This window comes from Arachis ipaensis, chromosome B07 (assembly GCF_000816755.2).
Source record: "Arachis ipaensis cultivar K30076 chromosome B07, Araip1.1, whole genome shotgun sequence".
NCBI classification, from domain to species: Eukaryota; Viridiplantae; Streptophyta; class Magnoliopsida; order Fabales; family Fabaceae; genus Arachis; species Arachis ipaensis.
In genome coordinates, this window is record NC_029791.2 from 106,223,352 (window position 1) to 106,241,547 (window position 18,196).

General features: G+C 39.2%; 1 protein-coding gene and 1 long non-coding RNA gene across 2 annotated transcripts; both read left to right on the plus strand.

The window, feature by feature from the left end:
• Positions 239–1,344, plus strand: LOC107607576. The gene is made up of 2 exons (XM_016309511.1): positions 239–360; positions 462–1,344. Exons 1-2 carry the CDS (start codon positions 239–241, stop codon positions 1,342–1,344), a joined length of 1,005 nt encoding a protein of 334 aa, XP_016164997.1.
• Positions 10,688–14,541, plus strand: LOC107610091. Its single transcript, XR_001613391.2, has 4 exons — positions 10,688–11,323; positions 13,260–13,296; positions 13,990–14,157; positions 14,255–14,541. It is a non-coding gene; the product is annotated as an uncharacterized LOC107610091 (long non-coding RNA).

The following is an 18,196-nucleotide window of genomic DNA, read 5'->3' on the forward strand; positions in this document are numbered from 1 at the left end:
CTTCTCCAGGGTAGATGGGGATGAGAGACAGACCCAGAAAACGATGCCAGCGCCAGGGAAGGATAATGCAGCCGACGGGGAAGAGATCCTAGAGGTCGGTAACGAAGCTTTAGCAGACGTTATGCCCCTGGCTACTGCCAGACTTGAGAAAGGCGGTGGCGATAATGGGCCTGGGATGGATGCCAGCAACGGGAACAAGGGACTCAGTGATATGAAAACTCTGGAAAGAGAAGAGTAGATGATTGAAAACAAAAGGGCATGGGATCTAGCAGTAGAGTCCGGAGCAGTGCAGTGCGATGAAGATGACGACATAATGGCGATTCTACAAGAACAGAATGAAGCACTTGCTCAAAAGAGGAGGTTGGCTAAGCAGAAAGAAAAGGCGTGAAGATGCAGACCGAGAAAGCTAAAAAAGGTGTGTACTAAAGATTTAAAATGATTTTTAGCTCTTTGATTGTTAGGGGGTTAGGGGGGATTGGTAAGCTGAGTATGGTTAAAGAGCTCAAAACAAAACAGAAGCTGAATATGTTAGGGTTGGTTGAGTCTAAAATGTTAGTTGTGACTAAGTTTAATGTAGTACGTATTTGGTGGAACGATGCTGTAGGGTGGGAGTATGTAGGCTCGGAAGGCACGTCAGGGGGGCTGGTGTTAATGTGGGATATTATGCTGTTTAGAATGAATAATTGCTATAAAGGAGAGAGATGGTTATGTATTGAAGGAGTCCTATTGAAAAATGATTTTCCTTGTGCTTTCTGTTTGGTATATGGTGCTCATAATAGAGCAGAAAAACTTGTTGTGTGGGAGGAATTGAGCTTCATAGCTGGTGTATGTCAAGTACCGATATGCTACATGGATGACTTCAATGAGGTTATACAGGTTGAAGAGAGGAAAGGACAGGATAGGTTAATAGTGTCTGCAGAAGATTTCAAGTGTTGGGTACAAGATATGCAGCTAGTGGACCTACCGTTGCATGATCGTAAGTTTACCTGGTTTAGAGGTTGCTCCTGCAGTCGCATTAATAGAGTCCTAGTGAGTGTAGAATGGACGGAGGAGTTTCCAAAGATTCTACTAAAAGGGGGACCAAGAGGCATGTCAGATCACTGCCCAATTATAGTGGAAGATACCATATCTAGAGGTGGATCACGACCCTTTTGTAGCTTAGATTCCTGGTTTACACATGATGGTTTCCTAAGGATGGTCAGGGAAGAATGGAGGAATCTTGGTGAGGCACGATTCACAGATAAGTTAAAGACTTTAACAGTACCTCTGGAAAGATGGCATAAGGACAATTTTGGAAACATGGATAAGAAAATTCAGCGTTTTAAGGATGAAATCAGGAAGTAAGACGAGTTGGCAGGAAATGGAGTTTATGATGATACAGTGGAGGCTAGAAGGAAGGCACTAGTGAGCTGTTGCAAGCAGTGGTATGTCAGAAAAGAAGTACACTGGAAGCAGATGTCGCGATCTAGGCATGCAAAAGATATGGATAAGAATGCTAGGTACTCCCATAATTTGGCATCGGCAAGAAGGAAGAACAATAGACTTGATGCTCTGGTAATTCATGGTAGGCTAATAAGAAATCAAGCTCGGATCAAAATTGCTATCAGAGATTTCTATAAAGATCTATATCACCAGGAGAGATCACCGGTAGTGGATTTTAGGGACAGTCTGGTAAATCGGATTGATGAAGAAGACTCGATAGCTCTGGAGAGAATACCAACAATGGAGGAGATTAGAGAAGCCGTCTGGGATTGTGAATCTTCCAAGGCTCCAGGGAGTGATGGGTATAACATGAATTTCATTAAGAAGTGCTGGGATGAGATTGGTGTGGAATTCATGACAACTGTTTTGGACTTCTTTCGATCGTCACGGTTACCTTCTGAGGCCAATATTACTTGGGTGGCCCTAGCACCTAAGTTTACCGGAGCTAAGGAGATCAAGGACCTTCGGCCGATCAGCATGGTTGGTTGTGTATACAAAGTAATTTCCAAAGTGCTGGTTAAGAGGATGAGATCAGTCATGCCAGGTCTAGTAGGGGAGACCCAAAGCACATTTGTGAAAGGGCAGAAAATTCATGATGGAGCTCTTATTGCATGCGAAACAGTGCACTGGCTAAAGAGTAGAAAGAAGAAAGCGGTAATTATCAAATCAGATTTCCAAAAGGCTTATGATCGGGTAAAATAGAGTTTTGTGGATATTGTGCTACAAAAGATGGGCTTTGGTTGGAAATGGAGGACATGGGTGAAGGAGTGTATTAGCACAGCTTCTATGTCGATCTTGGTAAATGGCTCACCATCTAAACCTTTTAAGATAGAGAGAGGTTTGAGACAAGGTGATCCACTATCTCCATTCCTATTTGTTCTGGTTGTTGATGTGCTGCATAGGATGGTAGGGGAGGCAGTCAAAAACAAACGTATTTTGCCGCTGCTGATTTGAAAGGACAATATAGAGTTATCACATTTACAATTCGCAGATGACATTATATTATTCTGTCCACCAGAGGAGGAGACCATCAGAAACTATGCCAGGCTGCTAAGGTGCTTTGAGATGATGTCAGGGTTGACTATTAACTTTGATAAATCAAGTCTAATTCCAATCAATTGTGAACAACAGTGTACCTCCAACATGTGCAGCTACTTGGGATGTAAGGAGGCCAGTCTTCCAGTAAGATATCTTGGCATTTCTCTAGGAGCAAATCCAAGACTAGTCAGGACTTGAAAACCGATTATTGACAAGGTTGAGGAGAAGCTCAGCTTGTGGAAGGCAAAACTACTCAATAAGGCGGGTAAGCTTGTCCTTATTAAATCTGTGCTAAACAGCTTGCCGGTGTACTACTTGAGTCTGTATAAGATGCCGAAGGCAGTGTCAGACAAGTTGATCTCGTTGCAGAGGAGATTCCTGTGGAGCAAGGAGGAAGGTAGGAATGGTTTGGCGTTAGTTAAGTGGGAGTTAGTTCAAGCCCCTGAAAAGGTGGGTGGGTTGGGGGTGGGTGATGCAGTAATTAGAAACACTGCACTTCTTTTCAAGTGGTGGTGGCGATTCTCAAAAGAGGAGTGCCCATTATGGAAGAAGGTCGTGTGTTTTTGCTATGACTTGAACCCCAATGTGATGTTAACGGCTCAGACATTACCGGGTAGAGGGGGTCCATGGAAGGATATCTGTCAGCTGCAGATTAGGGATACTGATGTGAGAGATAAGATGATTGCGGGATTATCTATGGAGGTGGGTGACGGAAGGAGGACTCGATTCTGGGAGGATGTCTGGCTACAAAGTGGTTCGCTAAAGATGAGTTTTCCGAGGCTTTTCTCTATTTCAAACCAAAAAGGATCTGTTATAGGGGATTGTGGATTTTGGGATGGGTTAGAGTGGATCTGGAACTTCCAGTGGAGGCAAGAGTTATACCAATGAAAGTTAAAACTAGTGGATCAATTATATGAAACTTTACGGCCTATTAAGCTAGCATATGATAAGCAAGATAGAGTTGTGTGGAAATTTGACAAGGAAGGTATTTTTTCAACTAACTCATTTGTGCAGGTAATGCAGTTGGAGTCCCTCCCGGAGAAAATTACCAGCTACAGTTTTACCAGAAACATTTGGAAAGGTTTGGTTTCACCACGAGTGGAGTTATTTATTTGGTTTACTTTGATAGGGAGAGTGAACACCAAAGAAAGATTGCATAGACTGGGAATTGTTGAACATGGTGATAATATATGTGTTCTATGTAAAAAAGACGTTGAATATATACATCACTTGTTTCTGGGCTGTGAGTTTACTTGGCATGTGTGGTGTCTATTGCTATCTGACTTTGGGAGATTGTGATCTATTCCGGGCTCACTAAAGGAACACTTTGAGAGCTGGACAGGTGTTGCTAGAAGGAAAGGAGACCACAACAAGTAGCTCATATGTTTCTTTTTGGTTATTTGGAACATTTGGCTAGAGAGGAACAGGCGAATTTTCAAGAACATGGAAGGAGGTGCAGAGGAGGTGTTCCATAAATCTGTACTCTGTTATAGAGAATGGTGTAGTTTGGATCCCTTTTGTTGTTGATGACAATGCCGGAGATAACATTAGGGACAGATTTCTATTCTTTTTTTTACAGGTTCCTTGTTTGTTAGTTTTTTCTCGCTCCACTGAGTGTGTTGAGCTTCCTTGTTAAAAAAATAGAATACCTTTTAGAATACTGTGCTAATGAACATTACAATATTGATAATGTCTAAACATTAGGGGAGTATTGTATCATCCACCCTATTACTTATACTAAATTACTCCCACATCTCATTCAAAATTCCTTGGTAGTTTCGGTCCCAATAAAACTAGTTGAACTAACTTATCTCAATAGATTTTATACCCCCAAAATATGACAACCATGTAGGAGCTATGGGACACTCCACAAAAAATTGTGGAGCCTTAAAATATAAATTGCAAGAGATAATTAATGCTAAATAGTTAAATTTTAAAGAAAATAACCCTAATATGAATCAAAATCCTCTACCTAATCATGGAGGTCAAACAATGCCATTGAAGATTCAAGAGAAGAGTTGGTTATTACAGCAACTGAAGTCAAAACCCCGATGAAGTTCACTCTCCAAAAATTTTGTGAATTTGAGTTAATGCCAATTTCCACTACATCTACTTCAATAGAGGTGGAGGGAACAACTTGATTCATTTATGAAAAACTTCAACATTCATTGAAGAAAACAATAAATTTAGACAAATCTACCAACTTTAATTGACAGAAAGTTGATACAAGTCAGTTATATTGAAAATGATGTAAACACGATTAATGGGTCAACTAATGATGGAATAATTCAAAGTACCCTCGTGAGGAAAATTGCTTTTCCACCAAAACCTCTAGGCTATGTTTGGTTGGAAGGAAAGAAATAAAGAGGAAAAAAATAGAAAAGAAAGAAAGGAAAGGAAAGAAATTGAGCGGATTTTTATTTTCCTTAGATGTATTTGGATGAAAGGAAAATAAGAAGGAAAAAATGTTATAAAAAGATAATTTTACCCTTATATTATAAAATATATTGAAAAAAGTAAAGGGATAATATTGGAAGTAGAGAGAGAGAATTAGTTTTCTCTCCATTTTCTTTCCATTGTTGGAGGAAAAAAAATTGGTGGATCCCACCAATATTTTTCCATCTATTTTCCTTCTTCTCCTATTTATCTCCTCAACCAAACAAGGAAAAATAACTATTTTCCTTCCAATTTCTTTCCTTCCCTTTTCTTTCCTCCCATTTTCACATCAAACAAACACACCCCTAGTGATCTACGATACCAAGGGTGATCCCCACCTGCCCGAAAATATTCCAAAGGCTATCACAATACAAGTGCCAAATCCTTTCCCATACAAGGACTCTAGAGAAATTTTATAGAAATACAATGTCAAAGTAATTAAGATGATTCTCTTAATGCCACACAGAGTGATAATGGAACTCATACAATTATCAACATTGGTGGGGTAGGTGAAATAACTTATAGTGGTTATATATATATGCTAGAGAAATTACTGAAAGGTCAAGAGAATGAGGTGAAAAATATTCACAAGGAAAAAGATTAATTGGGGAAAATTCCTACTAAAAATGATGAAATAGAGATCTCAGAAAAAGATGCTTGTGAGTTGTAAATTCTTTAAATTTATTAAACAAAGCAAGTATCAAATGGTTGATTAGCTAAATCGCACTCTAACAAAGATTTCACCATTATCTCTTCTGATGAATTTGGCACTCCATATAATGGCTTTCATGAAAGTGTTGAACCAAGCACACATGTCTCATGACATACCTATTGAAAAATTTGATGGTATAGTTAACAATATTATTGGTGATAATTTTATCCAATTTTTGGACGATAAAATTTCCTTTGAAGGAAGAGGACACGTCAATGCCCCTCATATATTTGTGAAGTGTCGAAATCACGTTATGTCAAGAGTATTAATAGATAATGGCTCCTCTTTCAATGTGATACCAAAATTCACACTTGACAAACTACTATTTGATAACTCATACATAAGGCCAAATGCAATGGTAGTAAAGGCTTTTGATGGTATGAGAAGATGTGTCATTGGAGAGATTGAAAACCCATTCCAAATTGGTCCATGTACTTTTAACGTATTATTCTAAGTAATGGATATCACACCTACTTACAACTACCTCTTAGGGTGTCATGGATTCACTCTGCTAGGGTAGTACTGATGCGTGAGCATCTTATACCCTTTTTCTAGTCATTTTTATATTGTTTTTAGTTAGAATTTTATTACTTGTACTTGATTTTACTGTAAAAATCACCTTTGGATGCTACTTTGAGTTTTTCTTGTGTTTTTATGGTTTTAGGTGAAATTTGGAGCAGTTTGAATAAACCTAGAGCAAGAAAAAAAATGCTGGCAGCTCCCCCCTGGGTGCTGAACGCGCACCTGGCGTTCAACGCCAGCAGGGGGCATGAGATCAGAAGCGCTTCCCCCTCTCTAGCATTCAACGCCCAATCCTGGCGTTGAATGCCAGCAAGCAGCTCGTTTCACACATCATTGGGCCTCCAAGTAGATTTAGCACTTATTAGTTTTATCTTATTTTATATTTGTAATATTTTATTTTAAAATAATATCTTTTAGGTTTAGCATTTATTATTAGGTTACTATTTAAAGGAGAAGATCAATTAGGTTAGAATCATCTTCCTCCTGCACTTTTCATAATCTTGTTTTCTCTATAAGTTACGAGCAGCTAAACCTCCTGGTTAAGGTTAGGAGTTTTGTTGATTTCTATGGATTAATATTATTGCTCTTCTATTTTAATATATGTTTGTTTCAATTCTAAGGTATGATTTCGTTCTTAAACTAATGAAACTGGGTAGAACAGAAGTATGACCTTTTTTCTACATGGGTTTTTGTGATGCTCGAGAGAGATCGCTTGAACCACAGCTTGATACACGCCTCCTAGACGGCTAATCCACAACCTGTTGGGGACAAGGAACATCTGTTCAGCCCGAATTTAGGGTGATTAGGGCCTTTGTGGTATAAACTAGTTTTCTGAACTTCACCCTCCAATTCGAATTAAATGACCACATGAGTGGCATTTGATGAGGATTAGAGGAGATTAATCACTAAGGGATTAGGGTTAATCACTTATAGTTTTCCATAGAATGAATCATTCATTGTTAAAATAGTTAGTAAGAAGTTTTAATCTGGAAAGATAAACATCTCTGAGACCTTAACTGTTTTCTTATCATTGTTTTACATCAAACCTTTTATTGCTTTCTTTATTATTTCGTCTTATGCGCTTTCAACACAACCATCTTTTACTGTTTGCCTGACAAAGTCCAACAGGATAACTATTGCTTGCTCAGTCCGACAATCCTCGTGGGATCGACCTTCACTCACCTGAGGTATTACTTGGATGACCCAGTGCACTTGGCGGTTAAGTTGCGCGAGTTCTAATTTTGCGCACCAAATTTTTGGCGCCATTGTCGGGGAATTGTTCGTGATTGATAACTACCGGTTGTCTTGTTGCTTAGATTATGTATTTTTACTAGTTTTTGTATAAATTGATTTTCTTTTTTATTTTCGATTCCTATCTTGTTTATTTTTCTTGATTTTTGATTTTTATCTTAGTTATCTTTTCCTTGATTTTCGAATATTTGTTCTAGTTATCTTATTTTTATTTAATTTCAAATTTTAAGTTTGGTGTCCCGTTAGTATTTTTCCTTTCTTTTTAAATTTCGAAAATTTTTTTAAAAAATAAATCCTTTTCTTTTTAAATTTTGAAAGTTTTAGGTTAATTCTTGCATTCTTATTTTTGAATTTTTTTTAGTTAATTGCTTACTTTATCTTACTTTATTTCTTTTTAGGATATCTCACTGGGAGCTTTCTATACTCAGACATAGAGACTCCCACTTTTTCTTTGTTTCTTGTTGTTTATGAGCAGGAACAGGGACAAAGAACCCCTTCTTGATCTTGATCCTAAACCTGGGAGGACCTTAAGGTGACATTTATAACAAGCTAAAGTATGCAAAGCCGAAGAAAATCTCACGAAAACTTTTGAGAAGGAAGCTGAAGAGACCACTATGGCTGGAGGGAATCCGAACGCTGAGGAGCAAGCAAGGAAGATGCTTGGCTCATACACTGCACTCACTACTGACTTTTATGGGCGCAATATATCTATACCTACCATTGGTGCCAATAATTTCGAGCTCAAGCCTCAACTGGTCACTCTGGTACAATAGAACTATCAGTTTCATGGATTCCCGCAGGAGGATCCCAACAAGTTGGTATCTGATTTCTTGCAGATCTATGATACGATCAAGACGAATGGAATGAACCCTGAGGTCTACAAGCTCATGGTCTTCCCTTTTACTGTAAGGGATAGAGCAAGGTTGTGGCTGGATTCTCAATCCAAGGAGAGCCTGGACACATGAGACAAGGTGGTCACTGCATTTTTGACCAAGTTCTTTCCACCTTAGATGTTGAGTAAGCTGAGAGTGGAAGTCTAGACCTTCAGACAGAAAGAGGGAGAGTCCCTCTATGAAGCCTGGGAGAGATACAAGCAGCTGATCAGGAGATGCACTCCTGACATGATTTTCGAATGGACCAGGCTGGAGATCTTTTATGATGGCCTCTCTGAGATGGCCAAGATGTCACTGGATCACTCTGCTGGTGGTTCACTACACATGAAGAAGACGCCTGAAGAGGCGATTGAGCTTATTGAGATGGTTGTCAACAACCAATACATGTACACTTCTGAGAGAAACCCTATGAACACTGGGACTACTCAGAAGAGAGGAGTCATGGAAGTGGACACACTGGATGGCATTCTGGCACAGAATAAACTTATGTCCCAAAAAATTAGCATGATCTCTCAACACTTAAGTGAGATGCGGGTTTCAGCTGTTATCCCTCAAGATGCACCCTATGAAGGAGATGTTGGTGACATTGGTCAGCCCACCATGGAAGAAGTGAACTACATGAAAAATTCCTCTCGAAATACCAATAATGATCCCTTTGCAAATGCTTTCAATCAGGGATGGAGAAATCACCTTAACTTTGGGTGGAGAGGACAGCAAAGGCCTCAACAAGGCTTTAACAATAGTCAGGGTGGAACCAATCAAAGTAGGTTCAATAACAGACAGTTCCAACCCTCTTAGCAGTAGATGGAAATGTCCAAGCATAGCCTCTCTGACTTAGGCACACTGGTTTTCAACCTCTCCAATACCACTCATAGTTTTATGCAAGAAACCCGGTCTTCAATTAGGAACTTGGAGATACAATTGGGTCAGTTGAGCAGCAGGATACTTGAGAGACCTCCCAACCCTCTTTCTAGCAACACAGAGGTAAATCCAAGGGAAGAGTACAAGGTCTTCACTGTGGACAAGGAGGAGCAGGTTGCTGAAGATTTGAAAGAGAACAAGGCTAAAAAAGAGACTAGGAGTGCACTTGTACACACGCCCTAGTAAAAATGAAGGAGCCTTGATGGGTTGAAAAATGCCGATTAAGAAATTTTAATAAAAGCGGCGTTGTCAGTATAGTCTTAACCGACGAAATTTCCACTACCAACACTACAACATTTTGGGTCTATGGCCACGGTTTTTTTGGTCACGGTAAAAAATCGTGACCATAGACCATAGAAGGTCTATGGTCATGGTTTTTTACCGTGACTAAAAAAAAGCTATGGTCACAGTTTTTGGAAAAAGGGTGACCTAAAAGGGTCTATGGTCACGATTTTTTGGGGTGACCTAAAGGGGTCTATGGTCACGGTTTTCTGGGATGACCTAAAGAGGTCTATAGTCACGGTTTTTTAAAAAAGGGTGACCTAAAAGGATCTATGGTCACGGTTTTGGTGGTCTATGTTTGCGGTTTTGGGGGTGGCCTAAAATGGTCTATGGTCACGGGTTTTCACCGTCACCAAAAGACATCTATGGTCACGGTTTTGAGGGGTGACCTAAAAGAGTCTATGGTCACGGTTTTTAGGGTGACCTAAAAAGGTCTATGGTCACGGTTTTGGGGGGTGACCTTAAATGGTCTATGGTCACGGTTTTTTAAAAAAGGGTGACCTAAAATGGTCTATGGTCACGGTTATGGAGGGTGACCTAAAGGGGTCTATGGTCACGATTTTGGGGGTGGCTTAAAATGGTCTATGGTCACAGTTTTTCACCGTGACCAAAAGACATCTATGGTCACGGTTTTGAGGGGTGACCTAAAAGAGTCTATGGTCACGGTTTTATGAAAGGGTGACTTAAAGGGGTCTATGGTCACTGTTTTTTTTTGGGTGACCTAAAGGGGTCTATGGTCACGGTTCTTCAAAAAAGGGTGACCTAAAAGGGTCTATGGTCACGATTTTAGAGGGTGGTCTAAAGAGGTTTATGGTCACGGTTTTGGAAGGTAACCATAAAGTACGGTTTTTCAATCTTTTTTTTAAAACCCCTCCCCAATTCTTGGCCGGTTCAAATGAAACGATGCCGTATCGCTTAGAGAACATTCAGAAAGCATGCGTCTGCCCCCAGTCCCTAGAGCTTCCTTTCTCCCTATGGTCCAGTTGTCTCTCCACTGTCCAACCGGTCGCTTCCAACCCCTCTATACACTTGCGAATCACAAGTTTCTCTGCATCGATCGTTGCACGTTGTAACAACCCGATTTNNAAAAAAAATTTATAAAATTCTTAATTTTTAATCTTAATTTTCAAATTGAAAATTACAAACCCTAAGGCTAATGTCCTGAATCCCTATTCCAAAATACAAACCCTCAAACCCCCCGCCTCCCTCTTCAACGTAACACACGCATACACCCACGGAAACGCAGAGAGAGAAAGGGAAAACGGAGAAGGGAAGAGAGGGGAGAGGAAGGAGATGGCGCTGGCGGGACAGGCAGCCGCCGTCACCGTCGATGCTCGCAAGGAAGAGAGGGAGAATGAGGGCGATCGAGCTGAGGAGAAGCTGAGAGTGAGAAGACGCAAAGAGGAGGAGCCGTCCCGCACCGCCATTGCGTCGCCGGCACTGTCACGCGATAGCGGAGAAAGCCGTCGCCGTCACCGCTGGTATGGTCGGAGTCGCATTCGTCGATTGAAGGTGCCGCCGTCGTAGTGGAAGAAGCCCAGAGAGAGAGATGAAGAAGGCCCGAAGAGAGTGAGCGTCGCTGCCACCGCCATTGGAGATGAACCCAGTTGTTCTCTTGCTGCCGGAGGTATTGTTGTCACTGCTCTGGCTCAATTTTGTATCGTTACCGTAGCTGTTTGGCTGTTGCTGAGGTTTCCTACCATCACTGGAGCTGCCGGAGAACCACCGTGGTTGTTGCCTAGGAAACGGAACGAGTGTGGGGTTTCCTTCCCTGTTCTTCAAACAGGTTTCAATTCAACTTCTCCTTTGGAATTTCATCTATGTTTCAGTTATAACTAGTATTTTGCTTGAGTTCATTTGGTTAATTGTCAGACTCTATGACATGCTTGTTAATGGCTGATTTTGCTGAGAATTGACTGCTAAAATTATTTGCAATTTCTTTTTGTTTATGGATATCACTCTTGGAGCTGTTTGGAATTATTTGATTTGAATTATTGACTGTATTTATGATTCGCTGCTTTACTGCACGTTTTTATGAATATGTTGCTGGAGATATTGGGTTAATCGTGTGATTGTGTTGAGAAATTGGAAATACTCTAAGTTGCTGACTGTTTTGTTGGAAAATTGCTGCTGTTAGTTGAGTTTAGGTTAGAATGAGGAATTTCTGGTTAGAATTGGATATGTTGGATTGTCTGCTTGTGATTTACTGCACTTTAGACTAATTTTTGCTGATAAAATACTGTTGACATTGCGGGATTATACGTGGTTACGCTGGTTTTGGTGACTTTTGATGTTGAAATTATTTTGGTGATGTTGATTGCATTAATTAACTGCATTAAGGTTGTTTGTGCTATAAACTTGTTGCTGTTAGTTGGATTAGAGTAGAATTAGGATTTTCTGATGTTAGTTCATACATAGATAAACATGTTATGCTTCTTGAGTTGAATTTTAATTTGTTTGGACTGGCTTGACTGAACTGCTGTTGAATTACTGAGGTATGTTGCTGATTTGTGCACAATTGATGCTGATTTTGTGAATGGAGGTTGAATGAATACCTGGTTGTGATATTTGATTTGTTTAATGCCTTTGCACACTAAGTGTTCGAGAAAAAAAAATGTCTCAAAAAGTTTTCAATGAAATTTTTGGTTTAATGCTTGAAATCAATGTTTGTTTGCATGTGATTGGTATGCATTGATGTGAGTGTAAATGTTTATTCTTGATTATTTGATGGATATTGATGCTGAATTTATGTTGTTCTTGCTGATATTACTGAATTCATGTGAAAAGGCTACTGATTTTAACATTATTCTTCTTTATCTCATGTACCAATTGTTTGATTATATGCCTCTATGCCTATTTTGCATTTTGAATTGTATGTTGTAGCTACCATATGATTTAGAATGTTTGATTTTCTTTGGCATGATTCATTGTTGAGATGAATATTTGTAGCTACCAATTCTTTAGCAAGTTGTAAATCTTACTTTATACTGTTGCTTATAATTATTCTCATTTTCTTTCCTTGGCATTATTACACTATTACTAGGGGTGGCAAAACGGGTCGAGCCCGTCGGGTCAATCCGCTAAACCCGCTAAAAAAGGCGGGTCGGGCTAGGATTTGGAGCCCGCCAAATTAAAAAAATCCGCCAAATTGGAGGGTTTTGGCGGAGCGGGGCGGGCCGGTCTGCCGGGCCGAAGATTTTATTTTTCTTTTTTTTATTAAATAAAAGAGTGATTACTATTATAAAATTAATAATTATAGAATTTTTAAACACTTTTTTTTTCATTTTTTGTTTTTATTCTTCTTTTAGTTATTAACTTTATTTATTGTGGGGAGGGTTGGGGCGGGCCGGCCCGCTTTGCCACCCCTAACTATTACTAGTACTAGGGTGAAATCTTACTTTGAGCAAATTTCTAACAGAAAATATAGACTGAAAGTTGAAACTAATAATTTCATAATTTGCCATCATCCATTTTAAGTGTGGATGACTTGTTCAAATCACAAGATCCTCTAAGGTATGGGTTATGCAATGATGAGCCTTTATGTTTGGGAGAAAAACAATAAGGCTATATAACTAAAGTGGAGTGGATCTTGCTCTTCATAATTATAGTGATAGTAGTACCGTCCTACAAGCCAGGCTAATAAGTAATAATTGAGTTGCTACAAAAGTTACTGTTTTTCTTTCTTCTATTAATAACTCAGACTAATCCTTGATGCACTACAGAATGTGCTGAGGAGATGTAGTAGCCTGCTGCTGTCAGGTAATGTATGGCATATTTGACATAACTTAGTAAAATATATTATTTAGATTTACTTTATCTGATATAATAATTGCTATAAACTTGTTGGTTGTGATTATATATGAGACAGTAACTAATTCTATTAAATGGCGGAGTCATTTAGAGCTTTAAATGAGAAAATTCTAAGTCTACATGCTTTAGCGATTGGTAACTGCTTTTTTCTCAAAATAATGCAACCAATTTTTACTTTGGATACAACTTTTAATGTATACATATTCATAGTTAAACCCTTCTTGGATTGTATACTTAATTATCATACAAAAACCATGACTTAATCAAAATTGAAATTGAAAAGAGATAATTTATTAAGGGGAGCAGATTCAACTCAGCCAAACATTTATTGAGTTTAAGGCATGTATACTATTTCTGAAAAATGTACCCAGGTAGTTGTTTCATTTTAAGTATATTCAAAATGAATAAGCCTTTTGAAAATAATCTGAAGTAATTACATGTTGCACTATGTTTATTTGCAAGTTATTCTTTCTATTAGGCCAAATGCACATAAAATGCAAAATAAAGAATGCATTGCAGAGGCTAAAAGTGTTTTCCTATAGTGATATTTAGTTAACCTATAATTGATTTATAAAGTCAGCTGCATTAGCGTGTGTAGAGGCTGATGTGTTTTCCTATTATCCATCGATGTCTTATTTGTAGAAAGGTGAGAACCCTGTAGAGGAAGCCAAGAAAAGCAACCATGTGCAGAGAAAAATCAAGAAACGCCAGAAAGATCGTAAGCTTGATCCTCATGTTGAAGAGCAGTTGTGGTGGGAGATTGCTGGCTTGCATTGCTTCTCGACCTGATCAATGTGGCAGGGATAACGGGTAATGCATATAACTATTGCTTGTCTGGGTTGTCCTGAATTTTGTCTAATTTGATTCTTGATTTGTTACTTATTTCATTCCTTCTTGAATGCTGCAGCTATATTTTGGAAGGTAAAGAGCTTGAATTTTATATGTAGAAAATCCAGAAGAATGGAAAGGGTGCTGCCTCTATTCTCATACTTGTATTTTGGATGGGATGGAATAGGTCTTATAATGACTTTAGTTATCTACATGTAATATTTTGATGTGTTGTGTACTTTTTGAAAAGAGATTTTATCTGGTATTACATGTAATGGACAAATTACACTCTATTTTGATTTGTGTTGTTTAGATTAAAAATATATCTAGCTTATAATGAAACTCTTATGATTTAAATTTCTTGAATTTCTTATTTTTAGATTTATTTGGTGATTATCATCGTTTTGGGATGTGATTATGCTTTAAAAAAATTAAATCTCATAAAACAAAATAGGCTATGGTCACGGTTTTGTGGGGTGACTATAGATAAGCTATAGTCACGGCCAAAACCGTGACCATAAATAAGGCTATGGTCACGGTTTTGAGGAGGGGTGACCATAGAAGCTATGGTCATGGCCAAAACCGTGACCATAGATAAGGCTATGGTCACGCTTTTAAGGAAGGGTGACCATAGATATGGTTATGGTCACGGTTAAAAACCGTGGCCTAAAGTGTCAGAATTTGAAAATTGTAACCGTGATCATAGAAACCGTGACCATAGGTAAAAAAAACCGTGACCATAGACCTATGGCCATGGCAAAATAGGCTACGGTAAAAAACTGTGACCATAGGTCCAAAACCGTGACCATAGATCTATGGTCACCCTTTTTACTAGTTATGGTCACGGTTTTTTACTGTGATTATATGCCCTTTTTTTTAGTGCAATTTAATTTGTGTCACAATTAAGATTAAATAATTGGGAGTAGAATTCCCAAGTTGTTTCCCAAAGAGTTGATACAAGGTGTAATTTTTTTGTCAGAAATTTTCTGAGAAATTTTAGAATTGGAAACGGAAAAATAAATGGCGATCAATTAAAGCAACAAATAATGACAAGAGGTTTTAGATATTTGAAATAAAAGGCCTAGGCTAAGAGAAGATTAATTGGAGTTTCTATCCTTGTTGACCTTCCTAGGTATAATAGTAAAAGGTTGTTGCTTCCACTTAGTGATCCTCTAACTAGTAAAGGAAAGTTAAGAAGGTAACACTAACTCTGATTCACAAGTCCTAATCACTTCACAGGGAAGGATTAGAGTTAGTGAAAATTGAGTTAGCCAACAATTTTCAATTACAAATTAATACTTGAGTATTCCAACTCAAGGGTTTCCAATTAATCAACTCCAAAGCCAAGTTGGGAGCTCTACTCCATTAACATGAATGCTATTTTTACAAACATGTAAAGGGAGTAGATAGAAGACATGGTAATTAAAATTAAATTAATAAAAGTAAATTTGGAGCTGATAATTAATTGAAAGAAATCAAACAAGTAATGGAATTAAATATAAAAATAGTTCATTGCATCAATAAATTCAAAATTAACAAAATCCAAATATGACCACAAGCAATTAAATGGAAAACAAAGAGTAGAGTGATAGGAAGGCAAACTATAACGATGAAGACTTCAATTGAAGGTAGTAGCAGCTCTCTCAATATCCAATCAAAAGCCAAAAACTAAGAACGCTAAGAACCCTAGAAGAAGTAGTATTTTCTCTCTAAAATTCAAAACTAAACTAAAACTAAGTGAAAGTGAATGTATGTTCTGTCTCAGCTTGCCTCCTACCTCTAGAATGTGTTTTTGGGCTGAAAACTGGGTCCAAAATAGCCTAGAAACTGCCCCCAGCGAGTTCTGATAAGTGCAGCACGTGACGCTCTGTCACGCGTACGCGTCCCTGGTTTTCTGCGCTTGTCACGCGTACGCGTCGATGTATGATATGCCAATTCACGCGAATGCGTCAGCCATGCGTGTGCGTCGATCCTCACTGCTCAGCTCCTTAGATTTTTGTGTTCCTTCCACTTTGACATGCCTCCTCTTCATCCTTTAAGCCATTCATGCGCTGTAAACCTGAAAACACTTTACAAACACATCACAGCATCGAATGGTAAAAAAAAAAAAATTAAAAATTAATAATTTTAAGGCTTAGAAAACATATTTTCAACTATATCACAAAATTAGGAAGGAAATGAAAAAATGCAATTTACATGGATAAGTGTGAGAGAAGTTGACACAAACCCACTCAATTCAGTCTAAAATATATCATAAAATAGTGGTGCATCAAGCCTGAATCACAACTCCCTCTAAACATTCAAAAGGAGACCGAGAATGAGCAAATTGCTCAATTCTTGGCAGTCTTCAAGAAGTTACAAGTCAAGATTCCTTTTGCTGAGGTGTTAGAGAAGAAACCTCCCTATATGGCTTGTTTGAAAAATGCAGTTTCTGAGAAGAAAGCCCTGAGGGGAGATGAGTTTGTGGTGCTGACCAAGGACTGCAGTGCACTAGTGCAAAAGATACCTCAGAAAATGTCAGATCTTGGAAGCTTCCTGATTCCCTGCACTATATGGACCATTACATTTGAAAAGGCATTATGCGACCTCGGATCAAGCATAAATCTGATGCCCCTCTCTGTGATAAAGAAGTTAGGGATTTAAGAGGTGCAGCCCACAAGGATCTCACTGAAGATGGTAGACAAGTCCCTGATGCAAGCATTTGGAATGGTGGAGAACTTCCTTGTAAAGGTTGAAGACCTTTACATCCTTGCAAAATTCGTGATACTTGACACTAGAGAGGACAAGAATGACTCCATCATCCTAGGAAGGCCCTTGCTAGCTATCAGGAAGGCCTTGATTGATGTCGAGAGAGGAGAGTTGGTTCTGAGGTTATGGGAGGACCATATAATGTTTACCGTGCCCAAACTTCAATCTCTCTCGGATAAAGGAGGTACTACCATACAACACTTAGTGTTTCAACCTTCTCTCTCAGTGGAAAGCCACACAGATCCCCTTGACATCAAACCTAAGTTTAGTGTTGGGTATTCACCACCCACAATTGAAGGAGGAGGTATCAAGAAGAAAGTACCCAAGGGCTGGAGGAACAAGAAAATTCCTACTGAAGACTTTTCACCTGGAATGGGAGTTGTCTTTACAAGAAATCCAGTCATACCACACACTGTAAACAAAATCCTATCTCTGGAGCATGTTGAATTAATTCATGAGAGTACAGGAAGAAAGTTCACTATGAAGGGTGAAGATCTGAGCCCCTGATGACTTGCATCATCTACCCTTTTTCTTGCATAAAAAGAACCATAAAAGAGCATAATCTCATTTGATCATTGCAATTCATGCATTATTTGATGAATATTATGGTACATTGCTTTGAAATGGGTTTGTGCTGAATTTCAGGTGAAAAAGACATCAAAAAGGGGAAGAAAACAACAAAACAAGCTGGGCGTCTGAAACTGGCGTACCACTTGGAGCAAACGCCACAAAAAGATATGGGCGTGGAACGCCAGGAACTGGGCATGGCACGCCAGTACTAAATTCCAGAAAGGATCCTCAAGCTATCTATATGGGCGTGGAACGCCATGAACTGGGCGTGGCACGCCAGCTATGATTGCTAGAGGAGCATGATTGAAGGAATTGCATGGGCGTGGCACGCCAGAAGCTAGGCATGGCACGCCAGTGTAATTTTCCAGAGAGTAATAATGAAGACTACTAAAGGGGCATGGCATGCCTAACCCATCACATACTATGGGCGTGTCACTTGAACCATGGGGCGTGGCACGCCAGTTCATCCATGCAGAAGGGATCATCTCTTGGGCGTGCCACTTGAAGAGCCAGGCGTGGCATGCCATGCTGAAAAGTATCACACTGAAAGGGCGTGCCACTTGAGCATCAACGCGTGGCACGCCAGTACAAGATTCCAGAGAGCAACATTGAAGACCCAAAAGGCTGGGTGTGCCACTTGGTATCGAAGGCGTGGCACGCCAGCTTCAAATTGTCACTTTGGCGTGCCACTTGAAGAGCCAGG

What these genes read in the sequence shown, in the direction of transcription:
- LOC107607576 (XM_016309511.1), top strand. Translation starts at nt 239, where the DNA reads ATGATTGAAAACAAAAGGGCATGGGATCTAGCAGTAGAGTCCGGAGCA. An exon ending in GCACTTGCTCAAAAGAGGAG is followed by an intron (nt 361 to 461) that starts GTTGGCTAAGCA and finishes TTTGATTGTTAG; the next exon opens with GGGGTTAGGGGGGATTGGTA.